Source organism: Cinclus cinclus, chromosome 9, assembly GCF_963662255.1.
Source record: "Cinclus cinclus chromosome 9, bCinCin1.1, whole genome shotgun sequence".
Taxonomy (NCBI): domain Eukaryota; kingdom Metazoa; phylum Chordata; class Aves; order Passeriformes; family Cinclidae; genus Cinclus; species Cinclus cinclus.
This window is the reverse complement of record NC_085054.1, coordinates 13,819,870-13,839,637: the sequence shown is the minus strand read 5'-3', so window position 1 is coordinate 13,839,637 and position 19,768 is coordinate 13,819,870. Positions and strand designations below refer to the sequence as shown.

The following is a 19,768-nucleotide window of genomic DNA, read 5'->3' as shown; positions in this document are numbered from 1 at the left end:
ATCACTGTACTCTTCTCCTGGTCTCCTTGCTCCTGGGGGCTGGCTCGATCATTCTTCTGTGTGTTCCTCTATCCCAGGCATGTCTCTCCAGAGCACTGGAGCTAAGTGTTGGGAGATGCTTGTGAGGGGTCACTGCTCCAGCTTTCCAAGGTGGGACAGACTGGTCTGAGGACAGGTAGGGTCATGGAGTCAGGGTTGTGCCAGGAGAATCCAGTCCAGGGACAGCGGCCAGGCAGGACTGTGCTGGGGGCAATACAGGGACGGCAGGTTTGGGCAAGGCCATACTAGGGGTGTCAGGGTCCGGCAAGAGTGTGACAGGAAGGTGTCGGGGACACCTCGAGGCCAGGTCGGGTTTGACAGGGCTGCGGCACGACCTCGAGTGGAGCCGGGCAGGGCTGCGCCAAGCAGAGCTGTGCCAGGCAGGTCCGTGCCAAGCGGGTCCGCAGCAGGTCCCGGGGCTTCGGAGGCAGGGCTGTGCCAGCCAGATCCGCAAAAAGGACTGCACGTTCAAACGCGGCGGCGGGACGCGGGACCGGACAGGCTGCGGCCGCCGTCTCCTACCGGAGGGTGCCTGTGCCCACATCGTGTCCGTGGCTCTGCGCTGGGAACGAAGCCTGGCACCCGGGAGTCCCCCCGCCCGGCCCGCCCTGTCCGTCCCCCCGGGCTCCGGTTTCCCTGTCGGAGCAGATGCTTTCGCAGCCCCGTCCCTCCTCCTCCTCCTTCTCCGGAGCAGCCTCCGCGCCGCGCTCCAGCCGCCCGGAGGTGCCTGCCCTGCCCAGCCCGGCCCGGCCCGGACGGCTCCGCCGGCCGCGTTGCCTGCCCGGCCCGGCCCGGCGGAGGGAGAGAACGGGCACCCACCCGCCGGGGCCCCGGCCGGACCTCGGGGGTGCCCGGCTCCCGGCGAGTGGCGTGGAGCGAGTTCGACGCTTTCCTCAGTCCGGGCAGGATGCTGCCTTCCTCCCGGACCCAGCTGGGGCTCTTCTTCATCCTCCTCTGCCCCGCTAACATCATCGGGCTCTGGTGGTGAGTGGGACATCCCGGGGAGTGGGTAAGCAGGAGGGTGCGCGGGATATCTCGATCTCCGGGGGTGGCCCCCCCTCTAGCTGGGGGACAACAGAGTCCCCTACACCCAGGCACCACTTGGGTGGGAATTGCTGCTCACTGACTGCTCTGATCCAGACTGGGGCAGCCACATACTGTCAGGGTTTGGGCACACAAGTGTGTTGGGGGAAGCAGGCTGGGGGATCCCCAGGAATATGGGGCGCACAGGTCCTGTGGTGAGAGTTGCGCTTTGTCTCTCCACACCCCCCATACAAGCCTGGGAGGTTTGTATGCCTGAGGGGTGGGCAAGGGGGCTTAGTGGCTTTCAGACCCCTCCAATAAGTCAAATTTAATTAAAAGCCTTAGGGTCCCTACAGTGTCCCCCCTGAATGGTGGCTTGGACACAGCAGGGACAAAACCCCTATTTGTAATGGTGCCCTCATCAAAGGCAGAGACGGTGCCTTGCAGGATACCAGTGGGGGTGGGGGATTCATTACAGGCACAGAACTGGGACCCAGCCTTGGAAAGCCCAGGTATCTGTCGAAACATGAACTATTTAAATCTATTAAGAATTTCACCCAGCCTGTCTTTATCCGGTTTTAAGTGCTTAGATTCCAGCTCCCCGGCATGCCGTCCGGGCTATCATTCATTATCTGAGGCTATTCGTCTCCACATTGTCACACTCTTTTGACCCCTAAAATAAAGCTTTCCATAAGCCTTTCCCCTCATGGTCCCCTGCCTGCCCACCAGTGATTTATTCCACATCTCCATTCCCTTTGCTAACCCTGGCTCCAGGGCTGCAGTGGGGGCCTTTATGAGTATAAATGGTGCTGTTACAGTCAGTTGTCCATCAGCTGAGAGATTGTCCGTGGAGCTCAAGCGCTGTGTTTATTGCCAGGCAAGGGTTTAACTTGGGTCTGAGAGGGGCTTGTCTTGGGTTTTTGCTAGAAGAGGGGATAGTGTGGTAGGGCAAGCCCTGGCCAAGACAGGGTGCTTGTGGAGGGTCTCCATGCTCCCTGCCACCTACCTCAGGGTAGCTGTGCCACTGCAGGGTGTATGCCCTCCTGTTGCCTGGGACCTGCTGTTTTTCCCTGGCTAATTCTCAGACACACACACACATACAACTGTTCCTTCAGCTGTCCATGCTTTCTCTGCCCCATCCTCTTCAATAGCTCCAAGTTTATGCCCTGAGCTCCAGCTTCAAGGACATCTGCCTAGGACTGGAGCAGGTAAAGGTGAAGCAGAAGCTCACTTTGCCTTCATTTCAGGGGCAGGCAGACAGCATCAACAAGGGCAGGGTGCTGGGGTACTGGTGCCCCTTGCCCCAGCTGCTCATAACTGCATCTCACCGTGGAGTTTGGGTCCTACTGGTGCCATATGTGCACAGGCAGCAGTGACCAAGGGAGATTAGCAGAATTTGGCAGAGGAGGGCAAGGGGTCAAACTTGATTTTTCTTATTTTAAAAAATAGAAGAAAGGGAACCTTTATTTTAATAATAATAATTCAGCTGCCTGGTGCACAGCGAATGCACTGGTCAGTGGAGTGGCTTCAGGAGGATCACCAGCTCACACTCTGCTTCTCTCTGGAGCCAGTGAGCTGGGAAGAGGGGGTGGGTGGATGAGGCCAGCAGCACCACCAAATGGATGTGGCAGGCTCCCTGGGACAGGACATAGGAGCAGCTGGGTGATCAATGAACTGCTTCTCTGAATTTGGTGTTTTGGCCCCTGGTTGAGATCATCTCAGGGAGCCCTGCCTGTGCTGGACAGAGGAGTCTGGGCATTTATGACTGGCATCCTCCCACATGCCTGCTCCTGGTACTGTTCCCCTCTTCCAGGTCTGGGTAGCACTGGTGTCTGTGGGTTTTACTATTGGTGGGAAGGACTTCTTGGGAGTAGCTGTGTTATGCCAGAGCTCCTAGAAACCCCACGTGGCCTTGATAGAGATGTTCCTTACTGTCAGTGATGCACAGGGACTTTGGTGGCACACCTTTGTGTGTGCATCACTGGGCATTTGTGGGTTCTTAGCCAAGGGGGCATTTCCCCCCTGGCCAAGAAAGAAATATCTTTACAACTTCCCCATCCCGCCCCTGAATACATTATCCGTGTGGTCGGGGGAATACAGAGGTTGCCTGTTTAAGCCAACTTTTTCCCCCACTGATGACCTAATTTGTGAGAGTGGTGCCCTGGGCTGTAGCTGGGCTGGACCTCAAGAGGCACAGTTCCAGCCAAGGCAAGCAGCTGGGCCTGGCCACTCAGGGGTGGTAACTGCCCATCGGGATCCTTGCAGATGGTTGCATCTATGGAAGAAGATTCAGGTATGACATACAAGCACTGACATCCTGCTAGTGACATTGTAGCCTGAGAAAGAGCATCCTCATTGTGTTAGGATGTCCCCAGAGAGCTCACTGAAGACACAGACCTTTCCATGGTAAAAGGGAGCAGGCTGTAGTTAGAGCCAATGGAAGATATGTCGCTCATGTGCTGCTGGCACCTTGATTACTGCCAAGCTGCAGGGAGTAGGCTCTCCTTGCTCCCACCAGCTCTACAAACTGTCTTTCTTCCTGCTCCCCTATTCTTTGCACATTTCTTGCTCAGCTCCTTGTGCAACAGTGATTTCTCCCTGAGCAGGACAGGTAGGGACTGCCTGGGGCTCCTGGGCTGGCCCAGAGGCTGCGGAGATACAGAGCAGGCAAACTTAGTGCCTGAGTAGCCCCAGGCAGGTTCAGGGCAGGATTTCAGCCAAGCCGGTTTGCAGTTGGGCTGCGCTTGCAGGAACAGAGGCATTCTGGGGATGGGGGCAAGCAAAGCCAGCTTCCCTGGTGCCTGTTGGTTCTCCATGGACATGGCTGAGAGAAATTGGAAGATGGAAGAGAAAGCAAAGGAGAAAATCATCTCAGCTGAGGGTCTGAGGGGTCCCAGAGGGATGGCCACCTGTCCTCCATCCCCTTCCCATCCATGCACAAGGGCAGTGCACCCCCAGGTTTTCATGGGACTTCATCAGAGGTGCTAAGGGAGGACCCCTCCCACCAGCCCCTGTGGCTGTACCCTTGTTTAAGGGGGTCCCAGTCCCATGTCCCTCAAGCCACACACACTGGGTGGTTTCATGCAACAGTGGTCTCTCCTCTTTCACTGGCCTGACCAGCACCCACACTGCAAGGCTAGAGCCTGTAGGGGCAGGCTGCTGGGCTGGAGGGTAGGCACCCCTGCCTGCATGCCTTGGGGTGAACCTTGTGAGTCACCCCCTGGGCTTGCTGACCCACAGCTGCTACCCCACAGTGCCCAACAGACTGGGCTGCCCAGCCTTCCCCAGCACCAGGTGCCCCTGGAGCAGCACCATGTGGGCAGAAATTAATCTCCCAGTAGGAGAGCCCCTGCCTGGTGCCATCTCCCTGTGTCCTTGCTGGGACAGCTGCTGACTTGCTGGGATTTTCAAGGGGACAATGTTTCTCTTGCGCTCTTCGAGATGACTACTGGCTCTAGCATTGGGCTACTTGTTTTCTTCAACAAAGGCAGCTGAACTTTCCACAATGCTGTCTCTTGTCCCATCCACTCCTCCCATGCTCCTGGTCCCATCCACTCTCCTGTGGTGATACCCAGGCTCCCTGGCTATGCCCTCAACTGGAGGGTTTGTCTGGGTTTTGCATCAGAACCATGACAGCTTCAAACACTCCTTGTGCAGGAGGGTACTGGGCACACCCTGACATCTGCTCAGGCCTTGCAGGGTCCTCCCACAACATGTAGCACCCACTTTTGGGCATGAACTAGCCAAGCCTTCGTGCTACCCCAGCTCCAGCCTCTGTCAGCACCCAGGAGAAGGACACAGTGACCACAAGTAGGTGGACTTCTTTCTTCTTATCCCAGCCCTTCCAGGGTTTGGACATGGCTTTAGGATGACCACCTCTGCAGGTGCATGCTCACTCCATCCCCCCAGTACCTGCAGCACAAGTTTGGGCAGCTCTTGCTCACGACAGCCTGGCCTCAGCATGACCCTGCAGCTAGCAGGTCCATGAGTTGATGCAATGTCATGCCAAAGCCTCTTTCCTTTAGGCATCTTCCCAGCTGTTTGCATACCATCCTTGCCAAGGAGTTATAAGGAGGAGGGCAGGGAATGGGGTCCCCCTTCTCTTCCCAACCCATGGCATTTCCTGCTCCCTCAGTGCCCCGGGTGCTGCTCAGCAGCCAAACCCTGGCTATGCCCCCCAGGGCAGTGACTTGATGCTTACTCACCACACCCTCATGGGCCTCCTGCTCTGTTTCCACACCCAGCTGCCCTGGTTAGTGGCAGCACCCACGCATCGCCCTGGGTGAGGGGCTGAGTGCCCGCCACATGCCTGCATGGACTGTAGGAAAGCTGGATTGGGTGAAAATTCGTCTGTGTGTCCCCCTTGCCCAGTTTGCATGGCTTGGAAAGAGAGAGGCCCCCTTTGGGTTTGATTTGTAGGCTGTCACTCAGTGTGACATTATTGTGTAGGGCGTGAGGTGACCTATGTCTCCAGGGATGGAGGTCAGTTCCCCAGGCCTGTTATCCTGCAGTTCTTGCCTCTCCAGTTGGGTGCAGAATTACCTATGGGCTCAGAGTGATGACCCAGGTAACCTAGGACCCTGCGTCACCCTGCTGAAGGCTTCCAGAGGCTGGGATAGAGACTTGCATGCAAGGCAAGACACAGCCTTACTACCCTAAAGCAGAGTCTCCTTGCCCCTCTGGAGTGCCCAGGCAGCAGTACTTAGTGGGTGCAGGCCTGTCAGGTCCCACATAGAGTTGGCATGGCCCAACCACTGCTCTCTCACAGGTGCGACTTTTGAAAGCTGACTATCCTCTTTCTCACTTCATAATTCTACCAGCCTCACTCCCTTGTCTTCCTGCAAACCAGGACCTCACTGGCTCCCCTTCGTAATAGTCTGCTGACAGGGGCCAGAATTCCTGCTCCACTTCATCCCCATGCCCAAGGAGAAGATGGTGACTTGGTCCAGGCTCCTTGGTCCATGATTTTGGCTAGGAATGACTGGGACATACTGGAAGCTCCATGACTAAGAGCTGAGCTGGAAAAAAATAGTGATTATGGCTCTTAGGAACCCCCGGCTCTGTTGTAGCAGGCACAGCATCCAGAGCACAGGGCTTGCATCAGAAACCCCAGTGACTGCTGTTTAATGTGCGTCACTGGGACTGGGCTCAGCCTGTGGCTGTGGCAGCCTAAGGGGTGACAGCAGCAGGCAGGCAATGGTTTGCAGCCCCTTTTCTGTGCCTCAGTCTCCCCTTTCAGCTGTGGGTGTAATTTCCCTCAAACAGGGGTGTTGGGAGGTCGGAAAGTGGGGCTCATCAGCCCATTGGCTTTTAGAGCAAGAGAGAGGCTCCCAGCAGCAGTTCTGGCAGCCAGCAAAGGGCACCAGGGGCAGGTGGGAAGGATGTTGCTGTGCTGCTGGTTGGGGGCTCCCAGGCAGGAGGTGGCAGGGGCCAGGGTGCCCCAGGCAAGTTGTGGGGAGCTGGGCTGGCGACCCTGTTCCTTCACCAGGGCAGGGGGAGGAGTGCCCGGCAGCAGAGGTGGGGCACCTTAATTGTAGATGCGGGAGGCCTTGGAGCGGGACAAGCTCAGGCAGATCTGGGCCCTGCGCCGGAGCCCTTGCCAAAGTGGTAGCAGTTTGGCAGCATTTTTCTTGCCCTTGTCTCCCCCCATTCTCCCCCCCCCCCCCCCCCCCCCACTCTGAACCCTCCAAAGCAAAACAGCTCTTGGGCTCCCGGCAGCCTTCCTGTGCCAGAAAGCAGAGTCCAGCGGAAATTAATATCGCGTTGGACTTAGGCAGCCCACCCCACGCCTTGTCGGCATGGACAGAAAGCTCCTGCTCTCTCCCACCAGCCTTGCTGCTGCCTGGACCATGGGTGGGGACCCCCGCGGTGCCGGTGAGCCGCCCATCACCCCCCAGACCCGCGGGGCTGAGCTCTTCTTCCCGGCCTGATCCAGCGGGTTGGGGTGAGCCACAGTTCATTATTTGATCTGATGGCCCCGAGGGGCTTTTATATGAGTACAAAGACTCATCTCTTAATGAAAGTCCCATCCCGGCTCCCCCTCTTCCCCACTCCACCCGTGGAGGCAGCCAAACCTCCTCCATCCTGCTGTAGTTGTTGGGAGCCCGTGGTCACAAAGGACAGCAAACTTGGAGACCAACATGGAGGCTTGGATCCCTGTGTGGTCATAATAGGATGGGACTGGACAGATTTTCTGGTCGCTTTCCATGTGGGCCTCAGTTTCCCCATCTATGGAGGACCTGTGCCAGGCAAGCTCTGCAATGCTTCCCCAGCTGCCCCATTCCTTTGCAGAGGTCCATGTGAATCATGCAGCAAAGGGAAACTGAGCTGCCAGGAGCAAAGGGAGATGGGTTCCCCTTGGCAGGAGTGTGGGCTTGCCTCAGTTTCCCTGCTGGAAGTTCCCTTTGCAGGCTATGCCTCTCTGTTGAGCTGTTTAACCTTCAAACCTCTAGCCAAAGCATAAGGGCTCCCTTTCCAGGCTATGGGAGAGGGCACGTCCTCTCCAAGCCCAGCTGAGGTCTGGTGGGCAGGAGATCCAGGCAGCTGGGGAGCCTGACATGTGGCAGGGGGGCCCTGGCAGGGCCTTGAGCTTCAAACAAGGGGCTTGGAGGGGGTTTGTTCTGGGGACAAGATTGCAAGCAGAGTACTGCAGCCTGGTGTCCCAAACACAGCCACACAGCTGCACAAGAGTGAAAAGGAAACCCAGAACACAGTTAAACACTGAGATTCAGCTTGTGATTTTTGAGCCCCTGGGGCTTGGCCAGACTATAAAGCTCTGGGTTTGGAAGCTGTGCAGCTGATGCTCTCCAGTGAGTGGGGCTGAAGGCAGCACGGGCTGCCCAAACACTGCTCCCCAGGGAATCCCAGGGAATGTAGCCTCCCAATCATCAGGCATGTCCTGGTCCTGGAATATGCTGGGTTCAGCCCTGAGGTTGTGTGGGCATCCATGGCCATGGAAATCATGTTGTTGAACAGGATGAGCTCTGAGCCTACAGGAGCAGCGCTGGAGGCAAGGGTGGGCTGAACTTAGGGTGCGCTAAATTCGTGTGGCCCATGGCTCCGGAGTTGCCCATGGCAGAGCTGGAGCATCGCCCACGCCAGCACGTGGGGAAAGTACAGGAGTTTCTGTAGCCGATGGCACACAGGGAGCACAGCGTTGTGCTCAGACTTTGCCTTCAGGGCCAGGGAGCCAGGCACCTCACTCCAGCTGTGCTGGCAAGGAAGAGCTGTCTCTGACATGGGCCCAGCCAAGACTTGCCCTCCCTCCCTGGCATTGGCAAAGCTGGCGATGCCACCTGCATCCCTCCCTTGCACTCCTGCACCCACCTACAGCTCCATTCTGTGGAGTCAGTGCCTGGATTTGGGGAGGCGAGTACAGGATTCTGGCCAGCAGCCGAGGGGCTTTATCAGAGGCAAGGTCACTCATCTAGTCTCCCACGGGGTAAAGTAGCAAATCCCCATGGAGAGGGGGAGACACACCAAGAATGCTGGCTGGGCTCCTTGTTGTGTCCACAGCTCCGGGAGATGCAGCTGCATCAGGCATCAGTCACATGGCAATGCCAGGGCTGGGTTAGGTCAGTGTCAGCCCCAAAGAGCAGATACTGAGTAGCACAATATTTCTGTGTCTCCTACTGGGGACACCATCATCGCCCCCATGGCTGTCCCCAGGGATGTAGAGTGGTATGTGCCAGCATCATCCTATAGCCTGTCCCATGGTTGGAGATCCCCCCATTCCCCAAAAGGATGGACAGGGCAAAATATTGCATGGGTGAGCTACCTACTGTCCTGCCCCCACTGCATATGTCTCTCTGTCCCTTTGTCACCCGGGGCTCAGCGTGGAGCTGGCACTGCCCTGCAGCCTTGTGGGGGTAGGTCTGGTCATGTCCCATCCACACCCTGGTATCTCCTGGGTGCTGGTTTTGCTCTGCTCGCTGTCCCCTCCTGCAGGGCAGTGGGGAGCCCCCTGGTCATGGACCCCAACAGCATCTGCCGCAAGACGAAGCGGCTGGCGGGGAAGCAGGCAGAGCTGTGCCAGCTGGAGCCAGAGATTGTGCAGGAGGTGGCCAAGGGCACCAAGCTGGGCGTCCGGGAGTGCCAGTACCAATTCCGCTTCCGCCGTTGGAACTGCACCAGCCACAGCAAGTACTTCGGCAAGATCCTGCAGCAGGGTAAGGCCAGTGCTTCCTCAGCTTCCCATTTCCCAAAAAGACCTCAGCCTGCAGGTCACGCACCTCCCTGGGACTCCTGGAGCAGAGTCTTCAAAATCTGTTTGTTGTGTGTGTGTGTGCATGTAGGGGGTTGCTCAGTGCTCCCTGGTGCAGTCACACTGAGGTTTTACTGCCGGGACATGTCTCCCTGTGTTGTAATGAAGCAATTACCAATGCTCCCAGACAGTGCAGGGCTTCATGAAGCCCAAGAATGCACCCTCGTCTGGCAGTGATTTACTGCTCCCCTGGGACCCCAGGGTGTGCTTCGGGAAGGGGCCCGGGTGGGAGGCAGCGCGCAGCCGTTAGGAGCTGCCCCTCGCCCTTTGGGTACCCTTCACATCCCTCCTCCTGACCTTGCAGGGAGCAGAGGAGTGTTTGTCTCCTGTCCCTGTCCCTGGATGGACACCCTGATGTCACCCTGAGGAACAGGGCTGGGGGGCAGGAAAGTATGGGCAGGTCTCAGGCAGCGGATACGGTGGTCCAAGCCAGGCCCAGCTGCATCAGAATCAGAGCAGGGGCAGAGCAAGAGGGTACCCGTGAGTGTGTAAGGGATGGGAAAGTCCTGCCATGCTCCTCAGGGAGAGAGACTGGGAGTGGATGGTGGATGCTCCAAGCACGGGGGAATGCTTGAAATACCTTGGGCTGGTAGGATCACTTAGTGGGAGGTGAGTTTAGACCTGCCCCTCTTCCCATGCTGGTCCCTGTGCTATGGCAAATGAAGATGCTGGAGCAAGCCCCAGTCTCCTCAGCCATCACATCTCTTGGTGCATGGCCAGCCCAAGGCAAAGTGGGTATGTCCATGGGCCATGGAGGGGGGTCAAGGTGACATCCCTGAGGGAATTGGAAAGGGCGGTGGGCCCTGGGCATCCAACTGTCTGCAGGTACTATTGAGGGTCAGAGCTGAGCCTTGAGGGAGACATTGGCCCATGGGAGGGGGATAGGCTCATTTAAAAAGCTGATTTGTATATGTGGGTTCCCCCCAACACAGTGAGATGTATTCCGTCAAGAGGCAGAGAGTCAGGGCACATGGGGGACACTCCTACCTCTGGAGTCACCTATTCTCACTATAACATGGTAGTGAGGCTGGTGGAGTCTGTGCCAGGCAGGGATCTAGGCTGGAAGTGGGGTGCTGCCAGAATGCAGGGCCAGACCAGGTGGTAAGTGAAAGGTACTGGCAGATGAGCTGCTGGGTACCCAGGAACAGCTTGTGTTGGAGGAGACACAGGCACATCAAGCATGGGGATGCTGAAGGAGCCACCACATTGGTCCAGCCTCACTGCTGGGGTGGCAGAGATAAGCAATGTTGTAGGGACAGTGGGGTGTTTGTGAGTCCCTGGCACTCTGAGAACATGGGGCAACCCAGCTAGAGGTGTGGAGCTCCCCAGGGCAACAAGATGGGTGTCAGAAGGTCACCCTCAGAGGTGCCAGCAGGCACTAGACTCCTTGTAAGCTTGAAGGAAGTGCATAAAGTATCCCAGCATTTTTGAGGTTGCCAACTCCATCGGATGGGTACCTCCCATCCAGTATCCTTTTCTATCCTAGGATGCTGCAAACCTCCCATTCCTGGCCATGGCCTCCCTGGCACAGTCATGGCTGTACCCTTTTCCCTTGCTGCCACCTGTGCCAGGTGTGGCATGCCAGAGCAGGCTGGCCTGGGGGCAGCCACGTGTCTGGAGGAACTGTCAGAGGAGCAGCATCCCCCCAGGGCCCGGCTGGCAGGGTGGCATGGGGACCTCTGCCAGCTTCAGGCTGTCTGCTGAGGGTTCTGCCAATCCCACGTGGGAGCAGGCAGGTGGTCGGGTGGCTTGCAGGGGCAGGAGGACCTGGGGAGGGGGTGGTATCCCCTCGGTGGCACTGCCAGAAAGGCCCCGGTGTGCCCACTTCCTGCTAACACCAGAGAGATGCAGGTGCTATGTTGGCTTTTGGAGGAGCGGCTCATGGAACTGGTGCCCTGGTATCCCTCTTCCTGCAGCCTCTCCAAGTCAGAATACTGAAGATGGAGGGATGGGACACCCCCCAAAGCCCACCATCCCCTCCCTCCCCAGGAATCCCCTGCAGACCACCACCCTGGGCCAGCCCTGCCCTGGCATTTGGGTGGGCAGGAGTTCGGCTGGCATGGAGCAGGGGGAGCGCGGGAGCCCCCCGAGCAGGGCGCCGCACCCCTGCTGCCAGAATCCCCCGCTGGCTGCGGCTGCGAGCGGCAGGTCCGGGCAGGGGAAAGATGCTTGGAATTCGTGTCCTGGAGCAGACAGAGACAGGAGCAAATACTAATAATAAATAATCCTGCAGGGTGGAGGCTGTGCCGGTGGAGAGAGGGGGGCAGGCAGCTCCCCATGGCAAAGAGGGTAGTGGGGGAGAGCAGGCAGCAGAGCTTCATCACTGCTGCCCTGCAGGGGGTGAGTGGCACCCTCGGCATCCCTCGAAGTGTTTGTTTCCAGGTGCCAGTTAGGAGCTGGGGTTAGGAGTTTTACTGCTTGGAGGAATATTGCAGGGTAGTTTGAGGAAGCTGTGGGTACCATCTAATCACCTGGGACCACCCTCTGCTCTCTGAGCTTCCCTCTTTCCTATGGGGCAGCACCCAGACTTGCAAGAGGAGGCGGGACATTTGTTCCTCCAGCTGAGTGGAGGAACACTGGCAGGGCCTGACCGTCCCCCAGAGTCTTAAAATCTGCTTGCAAGAGGCAGCTCCTGCTCCAGGCAGCCTGTTCCAGGGTGGGTTCATCAACCAGGGAACAGCACCAAACGCATATGAAGAGGGAGAAGGGGTGGCCTGAGCCCCTGGGATGTCAGCCAGGGGGTGATGCTTTGCTTGCTGGAGCTGACCCCACATCCCAGCCCTGTCCGTTCTCCTGCAGATATCCGTGAAACAGCCTTCGTGTATGCCATCACGGCGGCTGGGGTGAGCCATGCCATCACGCAGGCCTGCAGCATGGGTGAGCTGCTGCAGTGTGGCTGTGAGCTGACACGGAGCCGGGCCCCCCCATCACCCACAGCGGGGCCAGGCACAGAGGGCACCGCCTGGGAGTGGGGGGGCTGTGGGGATGATGTGCAGTTTGGCTACGAGAAATCCCAGCAGTTCATGGATGCCAAGAACAAGAAAGGCAAAAATGATATCCGAGCTCTTATTGACCTGCACAACAATGAAGCCGGGCGCTTGGTAAGGCCCCTGCACCCCCTGTCCCCTTCACCCTTTGTGCCCCTACCCAGCCCTCTACCTTCAGTGTCCCCAAGCCATGAACCTGCGCCAGCTTTGGCTGAAATATGACCCAATATCTTTTGGGTATTCTTTGCAGGTGTTTTGGAGCCCCCCACCCAGGCCACTCTCCACCCCCATCCCCTCCCCTCCCCCGGCCCAGGGCAGCACCAAGAGGCAGGGTTTTGGCTGGGGGTGCTGGGCAGCGAGAAAGGGAACCGAGGGCTGAGCATCGCTGTCTCTTCCCCAGGCGGTGCGCAGCTACATGAGGACAGAGTGCAAATGCCACGGGCTGTCGGGCTCCTGCACCTTGCGGACCTGCTGGAGGAAGATGCCCCATTTCCGTGAAGTGGGGGATCGCCTGCTCGAGCGCTTCAATGGGGCTTTCAAGGTGATGGGAGGCAACGACGGGAAAACCCTCATCCCTGTGGGTGACAACATCAAGCCTCCCGATAAACAGGACCTCATCTACTCGGCCGACTCACCTGATTTCTGCTCGGCTAACCGTAAGACAGGCTCGCTGGGTACCAGAGGCCGTGTCTGCAACAGCACAGCCATGGACACGAGCGGGTGCGACCTGCTGTGCTGCGGGAGAGGGCACCGGGACGAGACGGTGGTGTTGGAGGAGAACTGCCTTTGCCGCTTCCACTGGTGTTGTGTGGTGCAGTGCCGCAAGTGCTCCGTCCGTCAGGAGCTCAGCCTCTGCATCTGACAGCCTGGGGTCAGGCGAGGACAATTTGGGAGGCCAGCTCCAGGCTCACAAGGCCCCCCTGGGACAGAGACAGGTGGAGCCAGTGGAAGGGTCAGCGTGGGTGAGCTCAGCTCTGTGCTCCCGGGAGTTCTGGCTTCCCCAGAAGGCAGCATAGGGCTGCCCGGCAGCCACACGGCCCCCGTGGGGGGAGCTGTGGGCACAGAGCTTCCACTAATAAAACTATTTAAAGCTGGTATGCCTCAGCGCTTCCTGGGGAGGGCTGAGAAGCGCTGACCACCGTACTGGAATGGGACTAGCGAGAGAGCTGTCTTGCCCCAGCTGTGAGTCCCAGTCAGTCACCCTCTTGCCAGCCTCTGACCTTGCTGGGACCTGTGGCAAAGTCCAGCTCATTTTTAATCTACTCTCTGTGGCTGTCGAGCCCGAAGATGAGTGTGGATGAGGGCAAGCACTCTCCTGCCCTGTGCTGCTGATTCCATTGCCTGAGCGCTCTTCCCCCCATCATCTACAGCTGTCATTGCTTGGGGTGCCAGTTTGTGTCCTGCCACTACCTGACCTGAGATATTTGCAGTCCATGGTGCCTCCACTCGTGCCTCATGCTGGAGGTACATCTAGCTGCCCTAACACTATGGTGCTGTGCTCTGACTTTCTTGAATGGACCCTGTATTCTTTTCACTTCAGCCATGGTCACTGCAGCCCCTGCTGCAGAGCCTGGCACACAGAAGCCTTGGACAGCGCTGACACTGTTGGCTTGGTGGCATGCAAGGCATTCACTTGGCATGCCATGGGCCACGTGCAACCCCACCTGGATGGCAGGGTGCCAGGCATGTATGTCTTGATAACCTGATCAGCCTGTGCCCCTCATGGACAAACACAGGGTGAGGAGTAGCCTGCTTGGCTGCCCAGCAAGGCAAGCCGCCAAGCCTCTGTTCCAGGGGCTCCAGGGATCTCTGAGGGGGTCCCTCTCATGCTGCAAGGAGCCCACAGAAACTGGTTTCTCCAGGGTTAGCCAGCACAGGGGTTTAGGTAACTGCAGAGTGGAATGTGTGTGTGCAGTGCCTGCTCAGCTGGCAATGCCCCACTAGGCTGAGGCTCCCCAGAGGGATGTCAGCAGGGTGAGAGCCTGGGAAGAGATGTCCATGCTCCTGTGCCCACCCTCCACATTGCAGCAGTGCTGGACACTGGGGACTTTCCTGCCTACCCCTCTTCAAGAGAGCTCTAAGCTGGGGTAGCTGAGGTGGGCAGTGCTCCATGTGCTGGGTACTGCCAGGAGGCACAAAAGCAGAGCTCACAGTGCTGGGCAGACTGCAAGGCAAGGGAGGCTGCATGGGGTGCTGGAGATGCCCACTAGTGGGTCCTTCCTTGGCCATCCAAGGCAGCCAGCAGGAAAAGCCAGAAGCAGGGTGCTGGTGAACCATTAACTTGGCCCAGCAATCACTGGGGAGGGAGTCTCTAAATCTGCCAGCTGCAGCTTTGCAGCTGGAAATTCCCTTCTGACTTAGGGCTACAGTGGTGCTGGGAGAAGGGAGGTACACAGTGCTCCCAGGAGCTCCTGTCCCCATGCCAACCTATGGGAACACATGGGTGGGTGAGCAGGGTAGGGGGGGGTGCAGGGGAATGTACCTGTGCATGCAAGCAGCTTGGTGTGTGTGCATGCACAGGTAGCATGTTTACACTTGTTCATGACCATATGTGTGCATGTGAGATTGTATAACCCATCACTGTGTGTGTGAGACCCTCATGGGTGTGTAAATAAGTTGGCCCATGTATTTTCCTGCATCTCTATGAATACACAGCAAATTGCAAGTGTGTGTGTCAGTGACACTGTCCCCATGTGTGCCTACATGTCATATTGTGTTTCCTCAGATGTGTCTGGGACAGGGAGGACATGTGTGGGTGCAAAATGGCCCTCTGGGAAGGGAACTGGATAGTTGCAGGAGCTGTGTGCTGGAAGATGTGTGAGCTGTTCCATAGGCTCTGCAGGTCTCTCTGAATTGGATGCAGTTGAGTACACCTCAAGGCCTGCACTGCCTGTCAGGAGAGGTCAGTTCAGGCAGGTCCGTGAAACTTTAGGTAACCCCTGCTGTCCTCTGGAATCATAGCTGAGACCACCCATAGAGGGATTTTGAAACCCTCTATGAGATGTTTGGAGTCTGAGCTTCAACCTTCAGCAAGTTCTTTGGATTCTGTCTCAGCTCCCCCACAATGGGCTGCTTTTCTGCTCTGGCCTTCATGGACATGGCTCTGGAGATGCAGCAATGGAAAACCCCCTGGGAAGATATTTAGTACTTTTGAGTAAGGTATCTGACCTATGTTCTCTCTGCCATTGTCCCAAATCACAGCTTCTGAAGGATGGAGATCACAGAAACCAAAACTGTGGAGGGGCAGCACAACGGTCTGTGCTTGTGGGGTAACTCCTCTGCACATCCATGAGTTACCTCTGCACTGTGTCTGTGAGCCTCTTATGAGTGTGCAAACCAGTTGGGCTATGTGCCTTGTTCTCTGCCCAACTGGGGAAAAGGGACAGCTCCTGTGGGGCCTGACAGCTCCTTACCACAGCTGCCTCCTGCTCCTGATCTGTCAAAGCCAAATCCATTCGATAGCCAGGAGAAGCCTTGACACAGTCAAATGCTTCCAGTAGCTTCTCAGAGTCTGGACTGGCCCAGTGGTCTGGAAAGGGCTGAACAGCCAGCAAAGCCCCCTGGAAATCTAATTCTCCAGACCTCCACAGGTCCCCAAGAGCTCCTCACCTAATAGGATCTCACCCCAGATTCCTAACACACCCCAGCAGTCCTAAGGGCAGTTACTCCTCAGGTCCCCAGAAGTCCCCCAGGAGTCCCCCAGATTCCGTCCTGCAGCCATCCAGGCCCTCCAGGAGCCTGCTGAACCCCTTAAGACCCAGGAGCTCCCGCCCTGGGGGGCGCAGCATCCCCGCTGTCGCCATCGCAACCCGGGATGCGGGGCAGAGCTGGAGGCGCGGCGGCAGGAGGCCGCCAGGGGGAGCTGCGGCACGGCACGGGGAACATGGGAATGGGAATGGGATGGCATGGCATGGCATGGCATGGCATGGCATGGCATGGCATGGCATGGCATGGCATGGCATGGCATGGCATGGCATGGCATGGTGAACATGGAAGTGGACACAGGGTTTAGTGACGAATATAGCAGTTAGATGTTTACAGTTGGACTCGATGTTCCTAGAGGTCTTTTCCAACCTAAATTATTCTATGGCTCCATGAATGTGGCTATGTGTGGGGGCTTGTGGAGAACGGGCCTAGGAGTGTGAGTGTGTACAACCCCCTGATTCCCATCCCTGTGTTCCTGTGGGCAGTGGTCAAGCAGGACTCTGTTCTGGGCCAGGCTGGTGAAAACCAGGGGTGCACAAGGGTGGCTGTGTGGGTATGATGATGTGGGTATGATGTGGGTATGATAATGAGTAGATGGAGAGTCTGGGAGTATAGTTGTAGATGTGCGTGTATAGCCCAGATCACTGCTACTGGACAGTTTACATTGCAAAACTTTCAGGATCTTCCCAAGGGAAAAAGAGGAAGTTTATAATAATTGGATTTTAAAAAAAAAGAAAGAAAGAAAGAAAAAAGAGAGAGAGAGAATCCCAGACCCTTGTAATGTCAATGACTTTGTTTTTTGGTTTTTGGTTGTTCTTTATTTTTTACATTTTCTTTCCAAATGGGAAGAATGCATTTTTCCCTTCAATTTCCTAAGTTGAAAGCAGCTGGACAGATTAATTCAATCAAACTTGAAAAAGAAAAATCTCTCTGGACTGAGACCAAAACCAGAATATTTTTGCCCCCCAAAAAGAAGCACTTCAGAAAAGTTTGGTGTAATGCAGATAAGTCCTAAGAGGGGAAGGCCAAGAAACCAGGATGCCAGCTCAGCCAGGCTGAGTAGTCAGGCTTTGACAGTGGCACCCAAAAACTGTGTAAAAGCCTTTTCCTGTGGTTTCACTGCTGGCTCACTGCTTGTCACTGAGCAGGGGCTGCCTGGCCAGCTGCAGAGCTGGGTCCTGCCTGCCCAGCCCTGATCTCCAGGCAGGCCTCTAGCTCTCCTTCACCAGGCTCTGCTGCTCCCTCCAGGGAGCTGCCTGTAACTGTCCTGCTCTGTCCTCACTCCATTTCTCAGTGACAGATGTCACCCAGGCAGCCATGAGCACACATCAACCCCAACATGCCTAGGAGGGCCTAGCTCATCCCTGCCCATTATGGAGGTTCTGCTGACCCAATCCAGATCCTCCTGGCTCTGCCCTGTTTCTGGCACTCCGGTGTGTGCAGTGGCTGCCTCTGGAGTGGGGGACATGGGTACTGGGGGGTGTCCAGGCCTGCTGTGCTGCAGCATATCTGAGCACTCAAGCAAGGGAATATGTTGGGACACAGGGTACCTAGAGCAGAGTGCAGAGAGTAGGCATGAGCCCTCGAGGGACAGGAGATGGGGTGTACAAGGACCCCAGAGAGGCTCTTTGGAGACAGTGCCTATGAACATGAGGGTCTGTGTATTTCCTTTTGCTGTCAGAACCTCTCCAACACTGGTGTCTGGGCCCTGCTCTGTCCACATAACTCCAGCATCCTGAGACTGGCTGTGCTGGCCCAGCACACACACAAACTAGTGCTTGTGAAGGTAAGGGGCTCTGGAGGCTGTCAGGGAGCTGTGTAACACCAGGGCACCCCTTAGCTCCCCCAGCCCAGAAGAAGGGCAGAGCAGAGGCTGCCTCACTCCTGGGTCCTGTCTCTGAACTGCCAACATCTCACCTTTTCCATGTATCTTCCACTCCATGGCCTCATTACTTACCCTGCAACAAAGGCAGCAGCCATCCTCCATCTCTAGGGAGGGGGCTCTACCTATGCACACCCCTGGAAGGCAGAGACACAGGAAAAGTGATTGCTGAGGTGGATTCATGCCCTGATCACTCCACATGGGGACTAGCACCTCCCGCCTACCCTTGTGGTTGTGCATCCCTCCCCACAAGAGGCACCTGGAGCAGCCCTGCACAGATGTGCTCGGAGAGTCATATCCAGCCACCTCCCTGCTGCCTCAGCCAGCAGCCTGGCCCTTTTGGGGACATGGTGTCCTTGCCAAAGGCAGTGCAAGGGTTGGGATCCCCCATCATGGTCATACCAGCTCTGCCATGGGGTGTCCCTGTGGAGTGTGGAAGGCAGCATGCAAGGAGCCTTGCTCCAACCCCATGGGATGGCACCCACAGCAGGGCTTCAACCCCTTCCTTGCACCCTGTGCCAGGTGCTGGGAGGAAGCTGAAGAGGGAAGATCTGCCTCACTGCAAGGATGCTCCCAGGGATGGCCAGAGGCAGCCAGATCCTGCCTTTCCACCCTGACGTGAGGGCAGCGTGGCTGAGTGCTGGTGCTGGCACTCACCCACTGCCCCAGGCTCTGCCAGCGCCCCAGCCCTGGGCAGCTGGGAGGACTGGCCAGGCCAGACCAGTGGCCGTGTGGTTGGTCCTGAATCACATAGAGCAGACTCGGGCAGGCTGTGGGGTGTGAGCCAGCAAGAAGCCAGCCAGATGCTGGGGGCTCCAGTGCTGCTGGGCCGGGGAAGTTTGGCATGGTGAGTAATGCTGCCACAAAAGGCATGGTCACCCTGACCCCACACCCAGCCCTGACTCATGTAGCTGTCGCTCCAGTCCCATGGGTGCTGCCGGGCAGGGGAGTGAGGAAAGCTGCGCTTCAGGATGTTAAAAGCTGGGTAAGTGCATGGCTGCATGAGCTCCCAGCAAATTTCTCCTTCCCTTCTCCTCATCCAAGCTTCACCTCACTTTAAGATTGCCCAGAGCTTCCCCCTGCACCCCTTCAGCCCCACTCTGTGTCATCAGAGCTGCTTCACCTTCCCACACCTGCACACACAGACTGGATGGCCCTGGTGGTCCCAGAAGCTATCAGCCCCTCCAAGGCTGCAGTATGGCCAGGCTTGTGCTTATGCAGAGCAGACTCTTGTCTCCCTGTCCTGCCTTCTGGTCACAACTGTGGGCCCACAGACAGTCTGTAAGAACAAGTAGGAGCAGCATCATACACACAGAGATCTCAACCCCTGCATTTTCCTGCCATGGATTTCTAGTGGGTCATCCTTGGACATCACAGAACCTCAGAGAAGCCACATGACTGTCCAGGACACAGGCCTTGGAAGTTACTTATCACAAGGCAGAAGGGGCTAAAGGAAGGCATATGCCAGGAGGAAAGGAGGGAACAGAGCCAGCAAGTTATGGGCTGAGTGCTGAGGTGCTGGAAAGGAGTTCTGATGGAGATGACAACAGGAGAGCCAGCCCCATTCTCCCAGGGGTGTGGAGCCTGTGGCATGGGGTGCTGGCAGGACCTGCTCCTGAACAAGGGAAGGGGAACAGAGCAGGCAAAGTGCAGGCAGCCTGAGGGCTGGGCAGGAGAATGTGCAGTGTAAGAGATGGAGGGATGGCAAGAGGGATTGAGAGAGAGAGAAGGATGGAGAAAAGGGAGGATAGAGAGGAAGAGGTCTGGATGCTTCCCCAGTCCCCTGCACAAGGCACATCCTGGGGCATCATGTAACCTGCTGAAAGAAGGGACTTGCCTGAGTGCTTTGGCCTGGACAGGGGAGCTTCC

At 57.1% G+C, this 19,768-nt stretch overlaps 1 protein-coding gene across 1 annotated transcript; it reads left to right on the top strand.

Moving 5' to 3' along the window:
* Positions 1–946: 946 nt before the first annotated feature.
* On the top strand, positions 947–13,174 carry WNT6 (Wnt family member 6). The gene is made up of 4 exons (XM_062498447.1): positions 947–1,023; positions 9,010–9,230; positions 12,125–12,426; positions 12,713–13,174. Exons 1-4 carry the CDS (start codon positions 947–949, stop codon positions 13,172–13,174), a joined length of 1,062 nt encoding a protein of 353 aa, XP_062354431.1.
* Positions 13,175–19,768: the final 6,594 nt, after the last annotated feature.

Bases quoted from the DNA above. Each gene is read 5' to 3' on its own strand.
- WNT6 (XM_062498447.1), top strand. From the start codon at position 947: ATGCTGCCTTCCTCCCGGACCCAGCTGGGGCTCTTCTTCATCCTCCTC. The intron at 9,231-12,124 runs GTAAGGCCAGTG...GTTCTCCTGCAG, and splicing joins CGGCAAGATCCTGCAGCAGG to ATATCCGTGAAACAGCCTTC. The intron at 12,427-12,712 runs GTAAGGCCCCTG...TCTCTTCCCCAG, and splicing joins ACAATGAAGCCGGGCGCTTG to GCGGTGCGCAGCTACATGAG.